Here is a 19,765-nt window from a genome sequence, read left to right on the forward strand (position 1 = left end):
AAAGAAAACTAATTTCACGCCCGATGGGATGCCAACATTGTAGTCGATACTCGATGGACTAGTTCAATTAGCCATTTATTTCGAGCACGATGTATTTTGGTTGGAGAAACTACCGGATCTCGTTCGGACGCCCTACTTGTAAATTTTAATATTTTGTTAGTAATAAAATGCTACCGTTTTTGCTTAAAAATAGAAAGAAAACTAATTTTTATTCGTTAATACGTGAAAGAATGTTTCTTATAGAATATTCAGCTGTACATGACCATCAACAAAAACCAATGCTCAACCAAAAATTCATCAAAAATAATTAATAAATTAAACACATTTGCCAACCAATAATTGACACTGCACGAACAAAAGAACTACGTACTCCACACATATAACAAAATCAGCATTCTTGCGCTTTGAGCATTATCTCGGATTATCCCTTTCTCCTCCCCAGTTTTTCCAGTTTTTGGTACTAATTTCCAGTTTCTGTACGAATCATGCAATCTCTCTCTCTCTCTCTCTCTCTCTCTCTGTATACATATACATATACATATACATATACATATACATATACATATCCTTTTTGAGAACTGTTTATTCATTTTTTTTCCAGAAGTTCATTTTCCTGAATGTACATTTTTATTATTTCGTTTGGAAAAAATTATATTATTTTCCTCATCATTACTTCGCATTTGGAGTAGGAGGAATGATCATATTCATATACAGTTGATTTCTACTTAAAACTTTTTCTTCTTCTTTTTAAAAATCTTAGGGAAGACTTGCGGTCTGAAACAGTGCATTAATTTGTCAATTAATTAAGAATATAAACTGTTAGGTAGTGAGGAACCAGAGGATGTCAACTACAAAATTATATCTTAATCTTCTGTGATTATTTCCATGTTCCTTCATGAGATTCCTAGGGCAATTCATACAATTCGCCCTAAATTATGACTAAATGCAAATACCAATATCAACTTCATTTCTATAAATTGTTGCAGCATATTGTTAAGACCTCACTCCACATTAATTTCAAGACGAAACTTTGTAGCTATGCCTTCTTCTTTGCAAAAGATTTCTCAATCTGTCGAAAGGTAATTTACTGGTTCTTAATTATTTGTTATGGCTTAATTAATTTTATGAGATATTTTTTTTTTCTTAATTTCTTTTTTCGTTTTCTCGTTGCAAATGTAGTCGCAGTTCGGATGAAAAGTACGCTGATGTAAACTGGGATGAGCTTGGATTTGGAGTAATTCCCACTGAATTCATGTACATCATGAAATGTTCCAATGGAGGTGAATTCTCACAAGGCCATCTCACTCCCTATCGAAACATTGAGCTCAGCCCATCTGCTGGAGTCTTGAATTATGGACAGGTAACAATGGTACATTTTGCATGCTTTGTTGCTAGCTAGGTAGCTTATTCAGTCAAATTCCATTACTGTCGTGGAGAAATGTTATCTTGTTAAACTGTGAATATTGACCATTTGTTAAGTAGATTCCTGCCAAGATGCCTCACTCATATTCACTTTGCAACAACATAATATTATTAGACCATCTCCAAATGAGATGTCAAATCCTAAGTGGAGTGTCACACAATCAAATGTGAAAATAAGAAGAAATTCCAACCGATATGTCAATCCTACATGGATTGACATATAAACTTTTGATGTCAACTTTGACATATGAAAAAGTTGATGTCAATTAATTTTTTTTCATTATTTTATTGTATGGGTCTTATAAATCCACCAAATATAAATCTTGAAAAAGTCTGACATTGTCACCAGTCATTAAATTAACATTTGACATTTGTTTTTTGATATCTTCGTTGAAAATGCTCTTCTGTTATTACGCTATGGAACTTTTGGTGACATAAATATGTGCATTGCGGTTTTGTCAGGGTTTATTCGAAGGTCTTAAGGCGTACAGGACAGAAGATGATCGATTTCTGCTCTTTAGGCCTGAAGAGAATGCTTTAAGAATGCAGATGGGGGCAGAGAGAATGTTAATGCCATCACCATCTACTCAACAATTCCTGGATGCTGTGAAGCAAACAGTCCTTGCCAATAAGCGTTGGGTATTCACGTTTTCACTTTAGACCTTACACTCTCGAATTCACAACTCGACTAGTTTACATGTTCAACATAATTGCAAAGAAGTATTCCCAATGCTGAAATCTGTTCTTGATCTCTCGGATATGTACATGTACAGATACCACCTCCAGGGAAAGGAACGCTGTATGTTAGGCCGTTGCTCATTGGAAGCGGACCTGTTCTTGGCGTGGCACCGGCAGCAGAATACACATTCCTCGTATTTGCTGCTCCAGTCGGTATTTATCACAAGGTGTGGTTGAGCAAAACTAGCTAGAGCTGACTAATTGCATACACAATCATGATAAAGGGTACTTAGTTTTTTGGTTTCTGTGCATTCGATAGGGCCCAAAAGGCCTGAACTTATATGTCGAGGATCAACTGCATAGAGCTACTCCTGGTGGAACTGGAGGTGTCAAGTCCATCACCAACTATTCGCCGGTAAGCATAACTTCTTAGTTTTCTTGGTCAAAATATAAAAAATTTCGATGTTTCAAGCGCAGCAGCATGTACCAAAGCAAGTCACAGCTTGAAAGTAATATATCATCCACACATAAAACTAAAATAATGAATTTACTCCTACTAATCTTGAGGTATACGCATTCATGAGCAACATTTTCCTCAAAACCATAAGAGGTGATTACATTGTCAAACTTCAAATAACATTGGCGGGATGTCGCTTTATTGTCAAAGAAACCTTCTGGTTGTTTCATGTATACCTCCACTTCAAGATCTACATTTAAAAATGTTGTTTTCACATCCGTATGATGTACTGTAGATCAAAATGAGCAAATAAAGCCATGACTATTCTCGATGAATCCTTCTTCGAAATCGGAGGGAAGGTCTCATGGTAATCAATGCATTCCTTTTTAGTTGAACCCTTAGCTACAAGTCTAACTTTATATCGTTTAATACTACCTGATGCATTTCTTTTAGTCTTATAGACTCATTTATATCCAATAGCCCAAACTTGATTTTTAGCCATAGATTCCATTTCATCTCTCATGGCATTATACCAAAGATTAGAGTTTGGTCCATTCATGACTTGGAATGTAGATATCCTTATCTCTACTCCCTATCTTTTTGTTTTGTTCATTTTGAGCAGTAGGTTCCACATGAGCTTGTTCTTCAAGGAGTGGTTCCACTTGAATGGGTTGTATTTCAAGAGTATTAATTGAATGATTCTCTTGAAAAACAACCAGTTTTCCTTTTCTCGTAGAAGACTCATTGGACTCATTAGTTTCCTCAGTTTATATATTACGAGCAGATTCACTCCCACTGAGCTCATGATCTACAACAAATTTAGCATTTCTAGCTTCAATAATCCTTAAGATGGAGGGAGACTTGAATTTTTGATCATGCTCCTTATCATGTCCATAAGTATGTAGTTCCCTCTTTCGGCTACACCAGTTTGTTGCGGTGTGTGCCAGGCATTGTATGGTATGCAATAACACCTTCTGCTTCAAGGAACTTAGCAAATTGACCCGGCATTTGTCCCCTTTCTGTGTACCTTCCATAAAATAGGGTCATAAAATAGGGTACAAGTTGATTGAGTTCAAACTGTGCTTTTGGGGTTTGTTCTGTAGGCTTACCTAGCACAACAACAAGCAAGGGCCAAGGGGTTTTCTGATGTCCTATTCCTGGATTCTGTGACCGGAAAATACATAGAGGAGCTGACAGCATGTAATATTTTCGTTCTGAAGGTAATGTTAATGAATATTACTGCACTTTTACTCCACAATTCCAATTCGAAATCGTAAAACTGCTTCGTTGTTGCAGGGTAATGTTCTTGCAACTCCAGCAGTTCATGGAACTATTCTTCCTGGAATCACTCGTAAAAGCATCATCACCATCGCCCTCGATTTTGGATACCAGGTTATATTATTACTCTTCATTCTTCATCTAGAAAGCCTATCAATAAGCTCTTCATTCTTATAGTTTTTGTATAACAAGATTTAATAAGAGCATGCATGGCTTTCTTCAATCAGGTCGAGGAACGTGTAATTCCGGTGGAGGATTTGCTTGAAGCTGACGAAGCTTTCTGCACAGGAACTGCTGTTGTTGTCACCCCAGTTGGTGCTGCAACTTATCAAGGCAAAAGGTACGGAGATAATTGAACTTGTTTCTCTTTTTTCTCTTGTTTTTTGGTTTTCTGGTTTAATGTCCGGATGCCACGACGTTGCGTTTGCAGGGTTGAGTACAACACAGGAAAAGGAACACTCCTTCACAAACTGCGTGAAACCCTAACAGGAATCCAAACAGGGCGTCTGGAAGACAAGAAGGGATGGACCATGGAGATCAATTGAGTTTTCTCCTCCGTCTATAGATCGAACGTTCCAAATCCGAATAGTTAATCTGCTCTTCTTTTCATTTTTTTTCTTGGTTCAACCTTGTTGAATAATTTGATGGTGTAAACAGAACTAAACCTTGCTCATCCTGCCCCTATTTTAATAAAATTCCGGAAAAAACCAGCTTTGTATGATCTCATCGTAATAATCCGGTAAACGGAGCACGTTCAAAGTGGGCTTAATGGGATGGAATAACTTTCGGGTGGTTAGAAAGACTTCTTAAAACAGAATATATAAGACAAGCAAATATAGAACATTACCATTTACTCTCAATGCCGCAGTTTGGGTGGCAAAGCCATCAAAGCCATGGCCGGAATTTTCCTCGTGTTCTAACCAAAGTTGCCTCCTGCGGATGCAACATTATGTGGTTTTCAAAAATGTAGCACTGAGAATAAGATGGGATTGTGCTGTGAAAGTTGAAATTTCAGATGAAAAATAAGGGAAAAATCTCAACATGAAAATAATTCATTAATTTCTACTTCTAATGATGTTTAGCTGCTCTATAAATAAGTCATTCCAACTATCTGTTAATCCTGGCAAGCACCAGTGCATGCAATCGTCGTGCTTCTTTCCCCCGGCAGTGGATGGATGGGCATCTGCTCTGAACTCACTCATGTGGGTTATGTCCAAAATCTGGAAACTTGATCCTTTAAGGGCCTTGTAGAGGTGTTGATTCGCCAATCGTGCCTCCACGTTTGTACCATTATTCTTCACTGAGAAGAGTTCTTCAACCTGGAAAACAAACCGTAATGTTATACAAGAGCTTAATTGAAACAACACAAAGAAAGTAAAAGGTGTTTGTGCTAGGGTACAAATCATAACATTCATTTTGCTCAAAAGCAAATACAGACATAAGATCCATTCGGGTTATTATAGCATCATGCAACTCACCTGCTCTACCGACAAAGGCTTTAGCCGGTTACAAGAGCCACCTTGGTCCCAGTCACCCCCTTTAAAATGTCTAGGTGATTGAGTACGAAACAATTTGACTGCACCTGGTTTCGTTCTGTTCTCCACAAGCATTACCTACAATGAACGAATCCATCAAAAACATGATCACCATAATACTCCTCTATATTTCTCATGGAACATAAAATTAAACAAATTATGAAGCTTTTTATCTTAAAAAAATTGTGTACCATGTGGTTCAAAACCATATCAAGGCCAACATTAGGGAGCACTGGAGGAACCACGGGCTGACCCTTTTCAAAAAAAAGCATGGGCGACTTTGTCGGGTCAAACTTTGAAGGAGCCCACCACCTGTTTATTCATAAGAACCAAAAAATCAAATGACTAACTTTTCACATTTAGAATTTTACTGCTTCTGGTATTTAAATGGCCGCTTTTTATGGTCCTCTTGAAGATAGACAAATAAGGGTTGGTTTCTGTTCCTGTTGTGCTTGGTATTTACTTGGAGAATCAATTAGATAATAGAAACTTTAATTCCTGATCGCCTCGTGGGAAAATCAACAAGCTTCACGGAATATTTCAAATTGCTTGATCTCTTCTATCTTACTAGTAATGTTTTCCTACATCAAAATTCTTCTCACTCGCCATCGATATAAGTAAATTGTATCGTGATTATCAATACCAGGCTAAATGATACATATTACTTACTGTAATCACATTATGAAATTAAAAAGAAGAAGTAATTTTAATCACGTAATAAATGTATCCACCACATTTACAAAAATCTTGAATAAAAAAAATTAAAAAAAAATAAAAAAAAGAATAAAAAGAATTACCAGTGCCCTGTGTTAAAGATCAGAATGTCATGAAAGCTTAGAGCTTCTGCCCATGTCCCATCTGGAATGTCAACATCAACTCTATAGCCCTCCTTATATCCAAGAGATTCCAGCTCCCCACCATTAGCATCGGCTGACCACCTGCATCAAACAAAAGCATAAATAGCCTAAGTGCACAAATAAACAGACAAACATCAGAGCTTCACATGTGTGAGACGTCATTCAGTTCCCCATCGTTTCATCTAATTAAACAAACGCTTAACCATCACATAGCTGCAGACGTAGCTTACCTACCATAATGTGCCAAAAGATTTGTTCGATGGTATGCAAGGGTGAGATTATACTGAAGAAATGTAAACCCGCGATCAGCACCAGCTGGCCGCCACTTCTTTACTTCACTTGACGCTCGTTTCAGAGAACAGAAAAGCGAAACAAACATATTGCGGTTCAATGAATCACCAACGAACCCTGCACTGTAGAACATCCATAAGGTTTCCATACATACAACCTAGGATTCAATATATATTTATTGCTCTACCACAAAGTCCTTCAAATCATCCTATCTATCGCATTTGATGTGGCGTTTAAACTAAGTACCAAATGCCGGTCTATCAGATATCCTTAAAAACTAAAACGTTGGGTCCATTAGAATTAAGCAGCTAAGAAAACAGAGGCCTGCATTCAATCAAGTAATGTAAATTTCAAAATTCAGGATTTCAGTATGTTTATCTCTTGCCCTAGCTTCAGATGCCAGATTTTCTCACTCTTTCTCAGCAACCAAACAGACAATAACTTCACATGACAAATAAATAACTTGAAACATATATAAATAAGAGAGAGAGAGAGAGAGGAGAGAGAGAGAGTACCAATGCTGGTGTGTCTGTACATCTTCAGAAACCGAACCGGATCGAACGGCGGTAGATCACAACCCTTGGGCTTCCATCTCCACTTGAGTAGTTCCCGACCGTTGGATTTGCCGCTGGAAATGCAATTCCATCCCTTGAATATCTCCTTGCAGGTATTGTCGTACCTCAGAGGGGAATCCGGGTCGTGGATCCATTTTCCGTCGGAGTAGTCACACGACCCGCCCCGACGACTCGGGTCGGATCCGTCAGTCTTTCGGAATTCGAAGCTCGCGTTATGCGGCCGCGGAGGAACGGAGGTCTTTCGAATGGAGGAGAGGACGAGGAAGATGGAGACAAAGCAGACGAGGGAGAGGAAAGGGAAGAGTGGGACTTTCCTCGTCTGGTTTTGCTGTTGAGAGTGTTGCTCTCTGGAGGCCATGCTTTCACTCTCGTGGATGACTTTTGGCGCAGGTTTTTAGCCCCAACCGCAACTTATAAAAACACTTCTCCAGCAAAAAAGACAATATTATAAAAGCGCTTTGTTGCTCGGTTTTTTCTTGGACGGTTTCTTGCAAAAGCACTTTGGCTTACACTTCGGAGCACTTCTATTAAAATGTTTGTAGTGCTTAAAAAAAAGGCACTTAGAAATACTTCTAGTAATGTCGCAAGCAATTTTGAAGGCCTAAAATCGTTTTTAACTATTTTAAAATTATTCTAACCCTCATAAAAGAAATGTCAAACAAGCCTTTATTGACGATTTTACATTACTTGTTTGTTTTTGGTGCCAAAAATAAGGTAAACATAAGACGAATTGGGAGTTTTATGAAGTGACAATTTTAAGTTTCAAAGTAAAATACGACTAAGTTTTATTTTAGACAGCAAATGAATAACCAAGTTGAAAAGATAAACTAACTCAATTGTTAAAAATAAAAAGACAAATCCGTACACTAATAAGTTTTAAGGTATTGCCATTTATACACCTATTTTTACTTCTCACGTACCTTTATCAATTTTCGTCAGATTGAATGAATTGAAGATCAATGACAACAATTAACAAGAGTATAAATAAAAATGAGTGTGTGAATAACACTATTCTGAGTTTTATTCACCAAATAATATGGCAGTTTCTCAAAGTGAAATGATTTTCACACCCTTTCCCAACCTCTACACGCTCCTCTTAATTTATATTCCTTGATTATCCTTCAATTTATTCAATCCAAATGTGTAGACACATGCCCTTTTCAAATTTAAGTAGAGTCTGGATGTGGTGAATCTGGACATCAGTTTTTTGGAAAATCATTGGATGACATTCATTCATGAAATATTAAATTGATCACGACGAGATTATTTTGTGTTTTATAAATGTAATGAACAAGATCTAGAGTACTAACATATCTTTTACTGCAACAACAGGAAGAAGGAGCAGCAATGTTGAGGAAAATAAATACATCACGTCAAAGAATACATAGTGAGGATGTCATACCCGAGCGCACAATTTGGCTCTGTACTTCCTTTCAACATAAACTTACCCTTCGGGCGCTGAAGACGTTTCGTACTCGGTGTTTTTACCAAGAGGCTGATAGAGCAAAGATGCAATTTTGTGATTCTTAATGGTATGACTTGAGGTGGAAAACTTGGCACGTAGGTGTGTAAGATCTCTTTAGTGAAGCCTGTTCAAACTTCTTTGAGGCTACTTCGTTCTCTTCCAAGCTTGTTTGAACAAAGTACCTTATCCACCATGACGAGCTTCGCAATTTCGCCTTTAAAACAAAATCGTTGCGTCATTCTACTAGATTTAAGTTTTGTATGAAAGGAGGCTAAACTTGCCACAACCATACAGTGATACAACCAAAGCAAGAAAATGAAATTGAGAATCAAAAAAGGTGTTGCACCAACAATTGTCATCAATGTGTATGAGAAGTCGCAATATTATTAAACATTAATAACTTACTGGACGGCCAAATTTGGATGGCTCTGCAACTTTAGCTTTATGCTGACTTGGATAACCTATAAAAGGAAATGACACGTATATAAAAAATCAAAGAGAACAATAACTGTCATGTATGATTTTGCATAATCGATCAAGGGCCGGGCCAACTAAAACATTATGTTTAGATTTTGGTTAGGAAAACAATACGCATGCACCTCTACCAATTAAGTTCAAGTATTAGCTTCTACTAATTGATTGTGAATAGCAATCCAGACAAGCACCATCATTATATCTCATTTCGGGTGTGGTGGGGGTTCAGTGAGAAATTTTTACCTGTAAATATAACAACACCATCAGCAGATACCCTCGCCAACTCTGGAAGAGTTCTGTTGAGGTACTTCGGAGACAAGTAATCTAATGCATCCGATGCAATTACAAGAGAAAACGATTTTGGCCGGTATGGCAAAGGAAACTTTATATCAGCAGCACGCACAATGCCTTTGTTCACGAGACTCTTGCAACTTGCATCAGCATCTTCTAAGTCATATGGCTCCACACCCCAGGCTTCAGTATCCACCTCTTTCAGTAATTTAGATACCACTGAACAGGTTTCAGGGCCCACATGCAACACCTTACGCATGCTATCACCATACGCTTTCTTTAGTATAGGTATTGCTCTCTGAACTTCAAACGTACACGAAACACCACCTGCATGTAAATATAGAGATTTTCAGACTGTAAAATAGTTTTTCTATCTGGAAAAATATGCTGACAGTACAACACAAAAATTCAGAGAACTATCTCTCACGGCAAAAACTTTCTAGTACTTATAAAAAAAAATAAAAAAGAAAAACAGTAAGAATTTCTCATGCATGACATTATCATAGTCTCAAACAACTGAGATTGTGAACGCAAATTGTCTGAACAGTTCAAAAGATTAATTCTGCACAGCCTTGTTCCTGTAGGAGCAAAAACTAATACAGGAATCTAAGGAATTATACCTAGAATACCACAGAATTGGACATGCTCGATAATAACACAGTTCAAAGACGTTTTCTACGAAAGGTGAGTGATGGAAGGTAGACAAAAGAATGGATCATTAAATATACCTTCAAGTTTAATTACAGCCTCCTTAGTGCTCCGGCCGCCTGTAATTCAAAACCATAATTATTGAGAACAAAAAGGAATGTAAAAAGTACAGGGTTGGTTGCTCTCAGACTGACTTACTCAATTGAGCTGAGCTTTTTTAGAAGGAAAAGGAAATTGCTTTTTCAATAAACCTTACTTACAAGTAGAAGTCAAAACAACTACTAACCTGACCCGCTAAAAGTGTAGAAGACGAGAAGAATTGCACCCTGAAATTTAAAAGTTAGTCAGTATTTTAGTAAGAAACTAGACCTGTTTGTGTAATAGGGTTTAGTGACAGTATTACTACTAGGATTCAAAGATGCGTGGACACATTTTAGTCTTCTGTTTGTGACTGTTTTCTGGATATGCTAGGATTACACCATGGTCTTAAAAACTCATGATGAACTGAAAGAACAATGGTGATAGAAAGTACCACAAGCACAAGTCCTATGGACAGTAGAGGTGAAGAGCGTGCTTTGGATTGCACCGCACCCACAAATGGTATACTTCCACCGTCACCAATGCGTCTAGAAGGATTTACTGGCCTCCTCGACATGACTTTAAATACTTTAGACTAAAAATCCTGCAAAAGGTAGCAAAATTTGAAACAAAACTTTCATTAGCAGTGTTTCCAAATGCCTTCTGCCGAAACATTTTTCTAACTGTTTTCTACTCATTGATCTCAACTTGTTCACATAATCCAACTAAACGGGCACAATAAGATCTACTGGCTTCCATATCAACACGAAATTCGCATTCAAAACATCAATTTCGAACGCATACACATTGCAAACTGCCACCTCCTAATCCAAAATTATACACAATATTGCTTTCTCACATAAATCTACCCACAACCCATTACTCAATTCAGTATTATCAATCAAATAGTTGCATAATTTTAGCAAAATTCCACAGAAACATGCATGTTTCAGCTCAAATACTTGCAAATAACACCAACCCATTAATCCAATCAGCTACGAAATTAGCTAGAACTCAAAAACACAACATAATAATGCAATCTTCAACCCAAATAACAAAAAACAATTCAATTTCGATCGAATAACCAGTGAATTAAGCTACTCTGTGGATGAAATCAGTCGGTTGCATTCAAAGAAACGGATCTAGAATCCGAGAAAGAAAAGGAAAAAGCAATGATGCGAGAAGTAAACGGAGAGAAACCTGGGGAAAATTCAGCGGGAAAATCTGGATTAGGAGATCTAGAGCGCGATTCAGATCTGAGAGATGGTTTTTTCTCTCTTTAGCTTGCAGGGTCCTGCACACGGCAAGTCCATCTCTACTAACTAAAAGTAAATTTAATAGAAGAAAATAAAAGTAATTTAATAAACACCGACGCTATATGTGCAAGTGGAATTGCATTTTATTCTCAGTTTGCTTAATTTTTGCTATAACAAAGTGATATTTATTTGCACAAATATTAATAAAATAATCTATTTTTTATTTATTGACTTTCAAGGGGGAATGAAAAGGAGTATCACAAAATAAGCATTTCATATTGAAGAGAGGTTTTCAACCGGCGTTTAAAATATTAGTGTCGGTGGAAATATCGATAAGCAAATTTGTGAAAATATCAATGGATATATCATATATTTATTTCGACATTGATTGCCTTCTATGGAAATAATGGAAATTTACATGGAAATTTAAAATTATTTTTTAAGGAATGTCTTATGGTCATATGAAGCCACAACGCATGTATGAATCAAGAATTAATGATTAGATACTGTGTAAACAATACGTATGTGATATGTGAAATGAAAGACTTCCTTATAATGACAAGTAATAAAATAAAGCATTTCACTAGAAACAATAAATTATACATACTTTAATTGAAATTTTCATCATGAAAGCGGAATAAGTTTTATTGAAGTAAACTAATACTATAAAGAAAGAAATTAAAAAAATAAAGAATGCATTGGCTGTGACATTCCGTCCCGAAACGATCGAAATGTATATGTGAAATGACATTTTTACCCCTAGATCGTTTCTTTTACGTTATTGGTTGTTTTGTGTGGTGTTGGCAAGTGTTGGGCCACACACACACACAGTCACTCTCCCTCACCCTCTGCTGCTTTTCCCTGTCTCTCTCTCTCTCCCGAGTCCTCTATCATTCCTCTTCCTTCTGAAAACGTACGGGCACACACCAAACCCACCAAACCTTAGCAGATCAAGGGAACTAAGGCCATAATCGAGCTCGTGAGGTCGAGGGGAGCACGATCGTACCATTTTCAGGTAAGGTTATCACCGTATTCACGTTGTTTTCACAAGGTCTGATTTGAGTACTATTCATGCAAAAATAATGTAGCACGTTTTTGGGATTTTGAAGCTCGTAGGTAGCTTGGTGGTGTCCCAAGGAGCCTCGGAGTGCTTTGTTGGACGAATTTGGACGTCGGGATCGCCCTGTTTGAACTTGGCCGGTTTTGGAGGTTGGTGACAGGTGAGATTTCGTAGGTTTTAACTCTTAAAAGTTGTATGGACGTGTTCTACTAGTCTTAGGCTTCATTTTGGTGTTAAAATCGTGAAAAACGGTTGAGAAACGAGTGAGAAAACACGAATTGTAGGTTTTTCCAGTTTCCGGCGGCGGCGACGGCGCCGGAGGTTAGCCGGGGAAGGAGACGGAATATTCCGTCAAATCTGACAGAATATTCCTGGCGCCGTTGACGGAATCCGTTAGAACTAACGGAATATTCCTCACAGCGTCAGTTGACGCCGTCCGTGTGCACCGCACGTGCCTGTGCGTGGCCGGCGCGTGTGGCCGTGCCTTGGCTGACGCGTGGGGGCGCGTGCGACGGTGGAAAATTTTTCTAAAAATATGGGTGTGATCCTGAGGTTGTGTAGAGCACGTTGGTTTATTCAATTGTCCATTTTGAGCAATGTATGAGAAGTTATTACGAAAGGAAGGTTATGTGCTTTAAAATTAACGTTTTTATAGTATTTTCGCATATAGGTGAAACGTATCCCGAGGACGAGCGTGCTCACTCGAGGCAGGGGGGCTACGACCCTTCCACATACCAGTGAGTGGGCTTTTGATTTCCGTACATACCTATATACATATAATTCCCAGAAATTAATATAAATGCTTACTAGTTACATGCCATTCCTTTTATGTTATTGATTGATGTGCATGGTTAGTGGCATATATGTTGGTTTACATATTCATTCACATGTCATATATATATATATATATTAGTGCGGTGGAGGCACAGGTAAATGTCAGGTAAGCGTTATTTAACATTTGCATTAAATAGTGATTAGAGGTGCTTAGAGAGCTCATAACCTGCACCCCCGGTGTTAGTGCTTCTGCCCAGAGTAGGGCACAGTCCTTCACGTGTTGTTCACCTCCCGCACCATACGCTCAGCTTGGATCCAAGTTAGGTGCACAGTCCTGTCGTACAGACCACTATAGGTGGTTCCGACTCGTAGGTGACCCGCGATTATTCGCACAGCCTTCACGTGATCGTAGCACTAGAGCGTTTATATATGTTACACCCAGGCCTGTCGTACAGACCACTTTAAGTGGTTCCGACTCATGGGCAGGTTCAGTTATCTAGTTTGAAATTTGAGCTCTAGATGCAGCCGTACAGGTCACATTAGGTAACTCCGGCTGCCAGATTATATGCTATTGATGTGATTTATATCTGAGCACTTGCATTTCATTCTGAGGTTCCGACATGGCATATTATGGAGCATGATTGGCATATCTATATATACATGCATATGTTTATTTTCTGGGAAGTATACAGGTTTTACGGCGAGGGGTTAGAATATTGTTTTTGAAATGGTTTTTGAAAAGCTTTGTTTTTGCCCACTCACGCTTTTGTTTTGCGCCCCTCCAGGTTCTAGTTGCTAGCAGGTTCGGTGGTTTCCCAGAGGGCTTTCCGGCATTTCTGACAGACACTCACCAATGTAGGGTCACCTTCGGGTGCACTGTTGTCGTATCATTTTAATTTGGACTGCTGTAGACTTATTGCTCTGAACTTAGCGTCTCACTTACACTAGCACTCATTACTTTTATCGTTTGTATGCTAGTTTTTATTTATTCATACTTTTATATTATTACTTTATTAGCTTCCGCACTGTGCACATGGCTACGTCACTTCCACGTGACGGCCAACACGCCCTGATCTCGGTCGGGGTGTGTCATTGGCTCATGGATATTTCCTACAAACTTTTTGCAAATTGTCTACAAACACTAGATATTTCCTAAAAATATCAAAAATATCGTGGAAATTGACTGATTTCTGAAAATATCGTGAATATAGGGTGAAGTTACTTCACCCCCTCTTTCCATATCGTTCCTTAAATTTACGAATATTTCCGTGAAAATATCAGGTATATTCAGAATATTGCAAACGCTGTTTCCAACTAAGTTACCTTAGTCAAAGCTAGCGATTTTTTACCAAGCATGTCTTCAATGGTTGAACATGCGTCTGTTTGTAATGTCACAATATGTTATGTATAGTTTTAGTACCCAGAGTAATTTTTATTGCGCAAATTTTAAATTGTTCCAACTTTAGTGTATGAGAGCAAAAGTTAAAATTTTTTCTTTTTCTTTTAATTCCTTTTTCTTTTTCATAATTTTTAGATTAATTTTAATACTTTATTTTCAGAATAATGTGAATGAAAAATGAAAACTAATGAGGGCAAGGTTAAAAGTTTGAAAGTAAGTAATAAAACAATAAAAGAAAATAAAAGCTAATGATAAAAACTTTAAAATTTTGAATTTTAACAAAAAATCATGTAACAACTTTATTTAATAGTTATGACAAAACCTAACTTAAACTAGTCCAATCAAAGTCGCCCCAACCCAAATAACCTAATGAGTTTCCAGTTTTACTCCTGACAATTTTTAATTGTTCCGTTTGTTAGTCTTCCATTTTTGCTACTGTAGTGGAAGCTTCACCATAAAAGAAATACATTTCTCTTCTTCTTTTCTATTTCCCTGCAAATCTTTGTAATGAAATTGATGCTACGGTTGCAAATTTTTGGTGGGGACAAAGAGCTGGTGAGCGAAAAATTCATTGGGTTAGTAGGCAAGTTTTGGGAAGGCCGAAGCAGAAGGGGGAATGGGTTTTCGTGACCTCAAGGCATTTAATCTTTCTCTATTGGCAAAACAAGGGTGGCGTTTATTAATGGAGCCTGATTCTTTATGGGCCCGAGTTTTGAAAGACGGGTATTATCCTAATTGCTCTTTCCTTGAAGCTAAGAAAGGTGAGCTTCTTGGGGGTGGTCTAGTCTCCTGGTTGGCAAAGATGTTATTGCTTCGAATTCACATTGGCAAATCATGAGTGGGAATCAGGTTCGTGTTTGGGTGGACAGATGGATCCTGGATTTAGAGGGGGATGTCCCAATCCGGCCCCTGGAGTGGTGGCTGACCCAAATTTTTTGGTGACATCTTTGATCAACTTGCATACTAGATCGTGGTTAAAGGATGAGGTCGAAGGTAGGGTGGTTAAGAGGGATAAGGAGGCAGTACTTGATGTTTTTATTGGAGACCCCCGAGCAAAATGACTGTTTGATCTGGCCGCATGAACGTAGGGGAAGATTCACGGATAAATCGGGATATCATCGACTTTTCGATTTGAATCGTCAAAGTTGCATTTCGCGGCCCTTTTCTTCTATGGTGATCAACTCGGGTGTTTGGAAGAGGTTATGGTCTTTGGCTTCCCACCCCTCCCCCCACCCCACCCCCCCCCCCCCCCCCCCCCAAAAAAAAATTAGGCACTTTATGTGGAGAGCAGTAAGTGGGGCCATTGCTACAAAATTGAATTTATTTAAACGTAGGTGTGCTCCTAATCCTTTATGTCCCATTTGTCAATCTCAGGAAGAGTCTATCGAACATATTTTGCTTCTATGCCCATCGGTGGATAAAGTTTGGTTTGGAGGTATTTTGGGTTTGAGGATTGATAAGGCTGCAATAACTTCTTTTGGACGTGGCTTGATGGAGTGTGGTCCTCTCCTTTGGGGCATATTGAGGATAAGTAAAAGGCTTCTATATTGCTTTTGTGTGTTGGTCAGTTTGGAAGGCAAGGTGTAATATGGTTTTCAATTTTAAACTTCCTTCCCCTAGGAAGACTATCCTTGCTGCTTCAATGGCGTTGTCTTCTTTCAATAAGGCTATTCCGGATAGGGGCATAATGCGAATCTTGACGGTTGAGATGTCTATTACCCCTATGTGGTCGCCGCCTCCTTTGGGTGTTTTTAAAGTTAACGTGGATGGTAGCTGTCATGTTGTTGATAGAGGTGGTCATATTGGGGTGGTTATTAGGGACTCGACGTGCCGATGTTTGGCGGTGTGCAGGAAACAAATCCATGCAGCTTCTGTGTTAATGGCGGAGGCTTTAGGGATTTTGGAGGGATGCTTGATTGATTTGAGATGGGGCTATGAAGATGTTGTTGTTAAATCGGATTCGCGGAACCTCATTTCCTAGTTAAATGGGAACATTGGGCAGGGCAATTGGGAGGTTTTCCCGATTCTGTTGGAATTTTGTGGAGCAGCTAAGGCTTTCATATCTTGTAGTTGGGCTTGGGTGCCGAGAGCCTGTAATGGAGCGACATGCTTTGTAGCGTCACATGAGGGTGCGGAGATGAGCGACATTGTCTTGGTTGTAAGACCCCCATCTTCATTTGTTCGTGCGCTAAGCATGAGGGTACGGAGATGGCCTCTTTTGATTTATGTTAGGATGAGATTAAGGTGACTTGGGGCTTGTTCCAAGTCTGTGTTTTCTACCTTCTTCTCATTGTGTAGTTCTTGTTGGTCTCTCTTGGCCTTTTGCTTCTTTTGTCTTGCCCTGGTAATGTTATTCCCAATTTCTCAAAAAAAAAAAAAAAGAAAAGAAAGATCAAGAGAAGCCTCAAAATTGAAATTTGTTCCCCTTGTAAGTTTTCAATTTGTCTTCTTCTTTTTCATTTGAAAAAGGAAAAAAAAATTGATGTGCTTGGACTTCGAAGGAATCGTCTAGGTCGCCTGAGACGGGCAATGGCCTACTCCTCCGCCTCCTATCACGTCAATTGGATTATAGGTTTCTTACTTTTGGCTTATACTTTGGTGGTGTTTCAGATAACTTTCAACCTCTTGGGAATAATGGTTCTTGTCAACTAGTTGAATATAGGAATTAATTTGTTCAAACAAAGAACCTCAAATCAAATTTGTTTCTCATAATTTATACTAGCATAATTGAATTTTAGGAAACAAAATCATTTTGCGCAGATTTTCAAATTTATAGAGATGAGAGAGAGAGAGAGAGAGAGAGAGAGAAAGTTTAACGCCATTGTTGGACGGAGTTAAAGTTCTTGGCTTATTATTTCAATCATAGAATAAAAAGCCATGTGGTTGAGGTGTGTGTTCCCGCCACCTCAAAAAGTTTCTCACAATTAGCTATTAAACTAATTTATGATCACTAGGCTTAAAAGGGGAGTAGGATTCTCTCCTCTTAATCTCTCCCCTTATCTTCTCTCTTATTTAAACAGTTACGATTAAGTTATGTCAACATAATTTAATTTATATACTATTTTTGAAAATGAACCAAAATAACCCACACTATTTCATGAAGGGAACAAAATAAACAATATTTATGAAACTACAGCAAAATAACGAACACTATTTCTCAAACTGAACCAAAATAACCCACACTATTTCTTGAACTACAACAAAATTACACACTATTTCTGAAAACTAAACCAAAATAGCGCACACTATTTCTAGAACTACAGCAAAATAATCATACTATTTCTTAAACTGAACCAATATAACCACACTATTTCTGAAAATTAAGCAAAATAAACACACTATTTTTGAAACTACAACAAAATAACCACAATATTTCTGAAACTGAACCAAAATAGCCCACACTAATTTTGGAACTAAAGCAAAATAACCAACACTATTTTTGAAACTGAATCAAAATAAGTGACACTATTTCTTGAAGTACAATAGTGATAATACCAATGTTTAGTTTAAGAAATAGTCACTGTTTAGTTCTACAAATAGTTAGTGTTTAATTATAAAAATAGTGGTTGTGCCAGTGCTCAGTTCTAAAAATAGTGGTTGTGTTCAGTTCTAAAAATAACGTTCAGTTTGAAGATTTTACATTTTAGAGACTTTTCATTTGTTTATAATTGATAACTTTGTTTATTTATGGAAATATTTTAGCTATTTGCATTTTTTTTTTTCCTAGAAGAATCTCAAAGTATCAAATTTGTATAATTAACCCAAGAAAGTAAACATGACAAAAGTTGAAGGGGTTACTTATAGTTCAGAAAAAAGTATAACAAAGAGAAGAAGAAAGAATTAAGTTCAAACAAAAGTAAAAACACATTCGAAAAAAAAAGTGAGGCATTGCCCCCAACCATGACTAAACAAGTGGGTTCGCTTCCAAAAGCTTCCATTATAAGTAATATATTTAGTTTTTGGAAATTGTGTAGAGGAAAAATGAGAGTGGGAATGGTGGATGTCAGAGAGGGAAATAGAAGTGGGGATGGTGGACACCAGTTCATTACTTTCATGTTTAATAAGTTTGGAAAAAAATTATTTATTGTGTAGGGTTTTTAGTTCAGCCCGTGAGTATTTATGTTTGTAGGGCCTGTAATATAAATAGTTTTGTTGTAATGATTAAATTTTAAGTGTTTTTGGTTAAATAATAGTTTAGGGTGATAGAAAGAAAAATGGTTTGAACGTATGACGCAGTGAGTTAAAAAGAAAGACACTAATCATTAAGACAATTAGCTAAGTGCACCACCCATGTTTATCTTTTTGCCACTTAGTAGTATGGTTCAGCGACATTCTTCTTCACTTGTACGTGAGAAATCTTAGGTTCGAATCTTGTAGATGTCGAGTTCGAAATAAATTTATATTCTCACCTTTTAGTGTAAATATATCATTGTATAAAAAAATAAGCCCAAAAATAAACCATGATAAGCATAAAGATAATAGGCCATTCAAAAATCATTTTTACGAAAGTATTAAGAAGAATGCCAACAACAACTCCCTATTTGCCTTTTTTCACTCATTGAGATTGAAGGCGTTTTTACGTACCTATAATCAAAACCAAAGGACGGAGTCGGATTCTGATTACGAAGATCACGATTGCAAGTTACTATTTTGTTTACTAAACATTAGGGAAAAAAAAAGGGAAATAAATAAAAATGGGCCACTTTCTTGTTCTTAGGACCAAAATAGGACAAACCGGTTATACACACTTTATGCACACCATGCACAAAAGAGAAATGACAAAAATACCCACATTTAAATAGTAAAAGCTTACAACTGATGGCGTCATTTCTCTTAGCATATTCGAGGAGAGGGATGTCGGGAGAGAGTTTTGAGCCTTGGTTTTTTGGTTGAGCACATGTGTGAGCTCTGATTTCGAAGAGGGGGGAGTCGAGAGAAAGCTAAGAAGAATGAGCTCTGGGTTTTTGGGTTGAGCTAAAAACTGTGAGCTCTGATTTTGAACACAAGGATGTCGAGAGAGAGCTAAGAAGAGTGAGGTCGGAGTTTTGGGGTTTAAGCTCAGATCTGTGAGCTATGTGTGTTATTCTTCCATAATCAAACACAACAAAGTCTTTCATACTTAAAGATAACACGTTTGTATTGTATTTCCCAGTTTGGCCGGAAAGTTTCCATTTTTTCCGACCACTAAAGTTACAGCATATATATTTCAGCACCCCAAGTATATGCT

The 19,765-nt window shown here is 37.6% G+C and overlaps 4 protein-coding genes across 4 annotated transcripts; 2 read left to right on the forward strand and 2 right to left on the reverse strand.

Moving 5' to 3' along the window:
• The first annotated feature begins 1,237 nt into the window (after positions 1-1,237).
• On the forward strand, positions 1,238-4,539 carry LOC103938255 (branched-chain-amino-acid aminotransferase 2, chloroplastic-like). The gene is made up of 8 exons (XM_009348260.3): positions 1,238-1,360; positions 1,885-2,061; positions 2,196-2,327; positions 2,420-2,515; positions 3,661-3,777; positions 3,854-3,949; positions 4,063-4,175; positions 4,266-4,539. Exons 1-8 carry the CDS (start codon positions 1,253-1,255, stop codon positions 4,378-4,380), a joined length of 954 nt encoding a protein of 317 aa, XP_009346535.2. The 5' UTR covers positions 1,238-1,252; the 3' UTR covers positions 4,381-4,539.
• A 285-nt stretch (positions 4,540-4,824) lies between these two features.
• On the reverse strand, positions 4,825-7,607 carry LOC103938254 (protein trichome birefringence-like 13). Its single transcript, XM_009348259.3, has 6 exons — positions 7,034-7,607; positions 6,458-6,635; positions 6,168-6,308; positions 5,562-5,682; positions 5,314-5,448; positions 4,825-5,154 (listed from the first exon to the last, which is right to left on the reverse strand). The coding sequence occupies exons 1-6, from the start codon at positions 7,449-7,451 to the stop codon at positions 4,891-4,893; spliced, it is 1,257 nt and encodes a 418-aa protein (XP_009346534.2). The 5' UTR covers positions 7,452-7,607; the 3' UTR covers positions 4,825-4,890.
• Positions 7,608-8,341: 734 nt separating this feature from the next.
• Positions 8,342-11,404, reverse strand: LOC103938253 (probable pectin methylesterase CGR2). Its single transcript, XM_009348258.3, has 7 exons — positions 11,250-11,404; positions 10,504-10,653; positions 10,258-10,297; positions 10,052-10,090; positions 9,276-9,650; positions 8,964-9,019; positions 8,342-8,772 (listed from the first exon to the last, which is right to left on the reverse strand). Exons 2-7 carry the CDS (start codon positions 10,624-10,626, stop codon positions 8,620-8,622), a joined length of 786 nt encoding a protein of 261 aa, XP_009346533.2. The 5' UTR covers positions 10,627-10,653; positions 11,250-11,404; the 3' UTR covers positions 8,342-8,619.
• A 4,776-nt stretch (positions 11,405-16,180) lies between these two features.
• Positions 16,181-16,519, forward strand: LOC103938263. Its single transcript, XM_009348268.2, has one exon. The coding sequence runs from the start codon at positions 16,181-16,183 to the stop codon at positions 16,517-16,519; it is 339 nt and encodes a 112-aa protein (XP_009346543.2).
• Positions 16,520-19,765: the final 3,246 nt, after the last annotated feature.

The sequence above is a fragment of a genome, unplaced genomic scaffold, assembly GCF_019419815.1.
Source record: "Pyrus x bretschneideri cultivar Hongxiangsu unplaced genomic scaffold, Pyrus_bretschneideri_v1 Contig77, whole genome shotgun sequence".
Classification (NCBI taxonomy): Eukaryota; Viridiplantae; Streptophyta; class Magnoliopsida; order Rosales; family Rosaceae; genus Pyrus; species Pyrus x bretschneideri.

Excerpts from the sequence above, each read along its gene's own strand:
- LOC103938255 (XM_009348260.3), top strand. The coding sequence starts at position 1,253 with ATGTACATCATGAAATGTTCCAATGGAGGTGAATTCTCACAAGGCCAT. Across the intron at positions 1,361-1,884 it reads GAGTCTTGAATTATGGACAG|GGTTTATTCGAAGGTCTTAA; the intron begins GTAACAATGGTA and ends CGGTTTTGTCAG. Across the intron at positions 2,328-2,419 it reads CAGTCGGTATTTATCACAAG|GGCCCAAAAGGCCTGAACTT; the intron begins GTGTGGTTGAGC and ends TGCATTCGATAG.
- LOC103938254 (XM_009348259.3), bottom strand. The coding sequence starts at position 7,451 with ATGGCCTCCAGAGAGCAACACTCTCAACAGCAAAACCAGACGAGGAAA. Across the intron at positions 5,683-6,167 it reads ATCTTTAACACAGGGCACTG|GTGGTGGGCTCCTTCAAAGT; the intron begins GTAATTCTTTTT and ends ATGAATAAACAG. Across the intron at positions 5,449-5,561 it reads ATATGGTTTTGAACCACATG|GTAATGCTTGTGGAGAACAG; the intron begins GTACACAATTTT and ends CGTTCATTGTAG.
- LOC103938253 (XM_009348258.3), bottom strand. The coding sequence starts at position 10,626 with ATGTCGAGGAGGCCAGTAAATCCTTCTAGACGCATTGGTGACGGTGGA. Across the intron at positions 9,020-9,275 it reads TGGTGTTGTTATATTTACAG|GTTATCCAAGTCAGCATAAA; the intron begins GTAAAAATTTCT and ends TTCCTTTTATAG. Across the intron at positions 8,773-8,963 it reads CATCCAAATTTGGCCGTCCA|GCGAAATTGCGAAGCTCGTC; the intron begins GTAAGTTATTAA and ends TTTGTTTTAAAG.
- LOC103938263 (XM_009348268.2), top strand. The coding sequence starts at position 16,181 with ATGGCGTTGTCTTCTTTCAATAAGGCTATTCCGGATAGGGGCATAATG.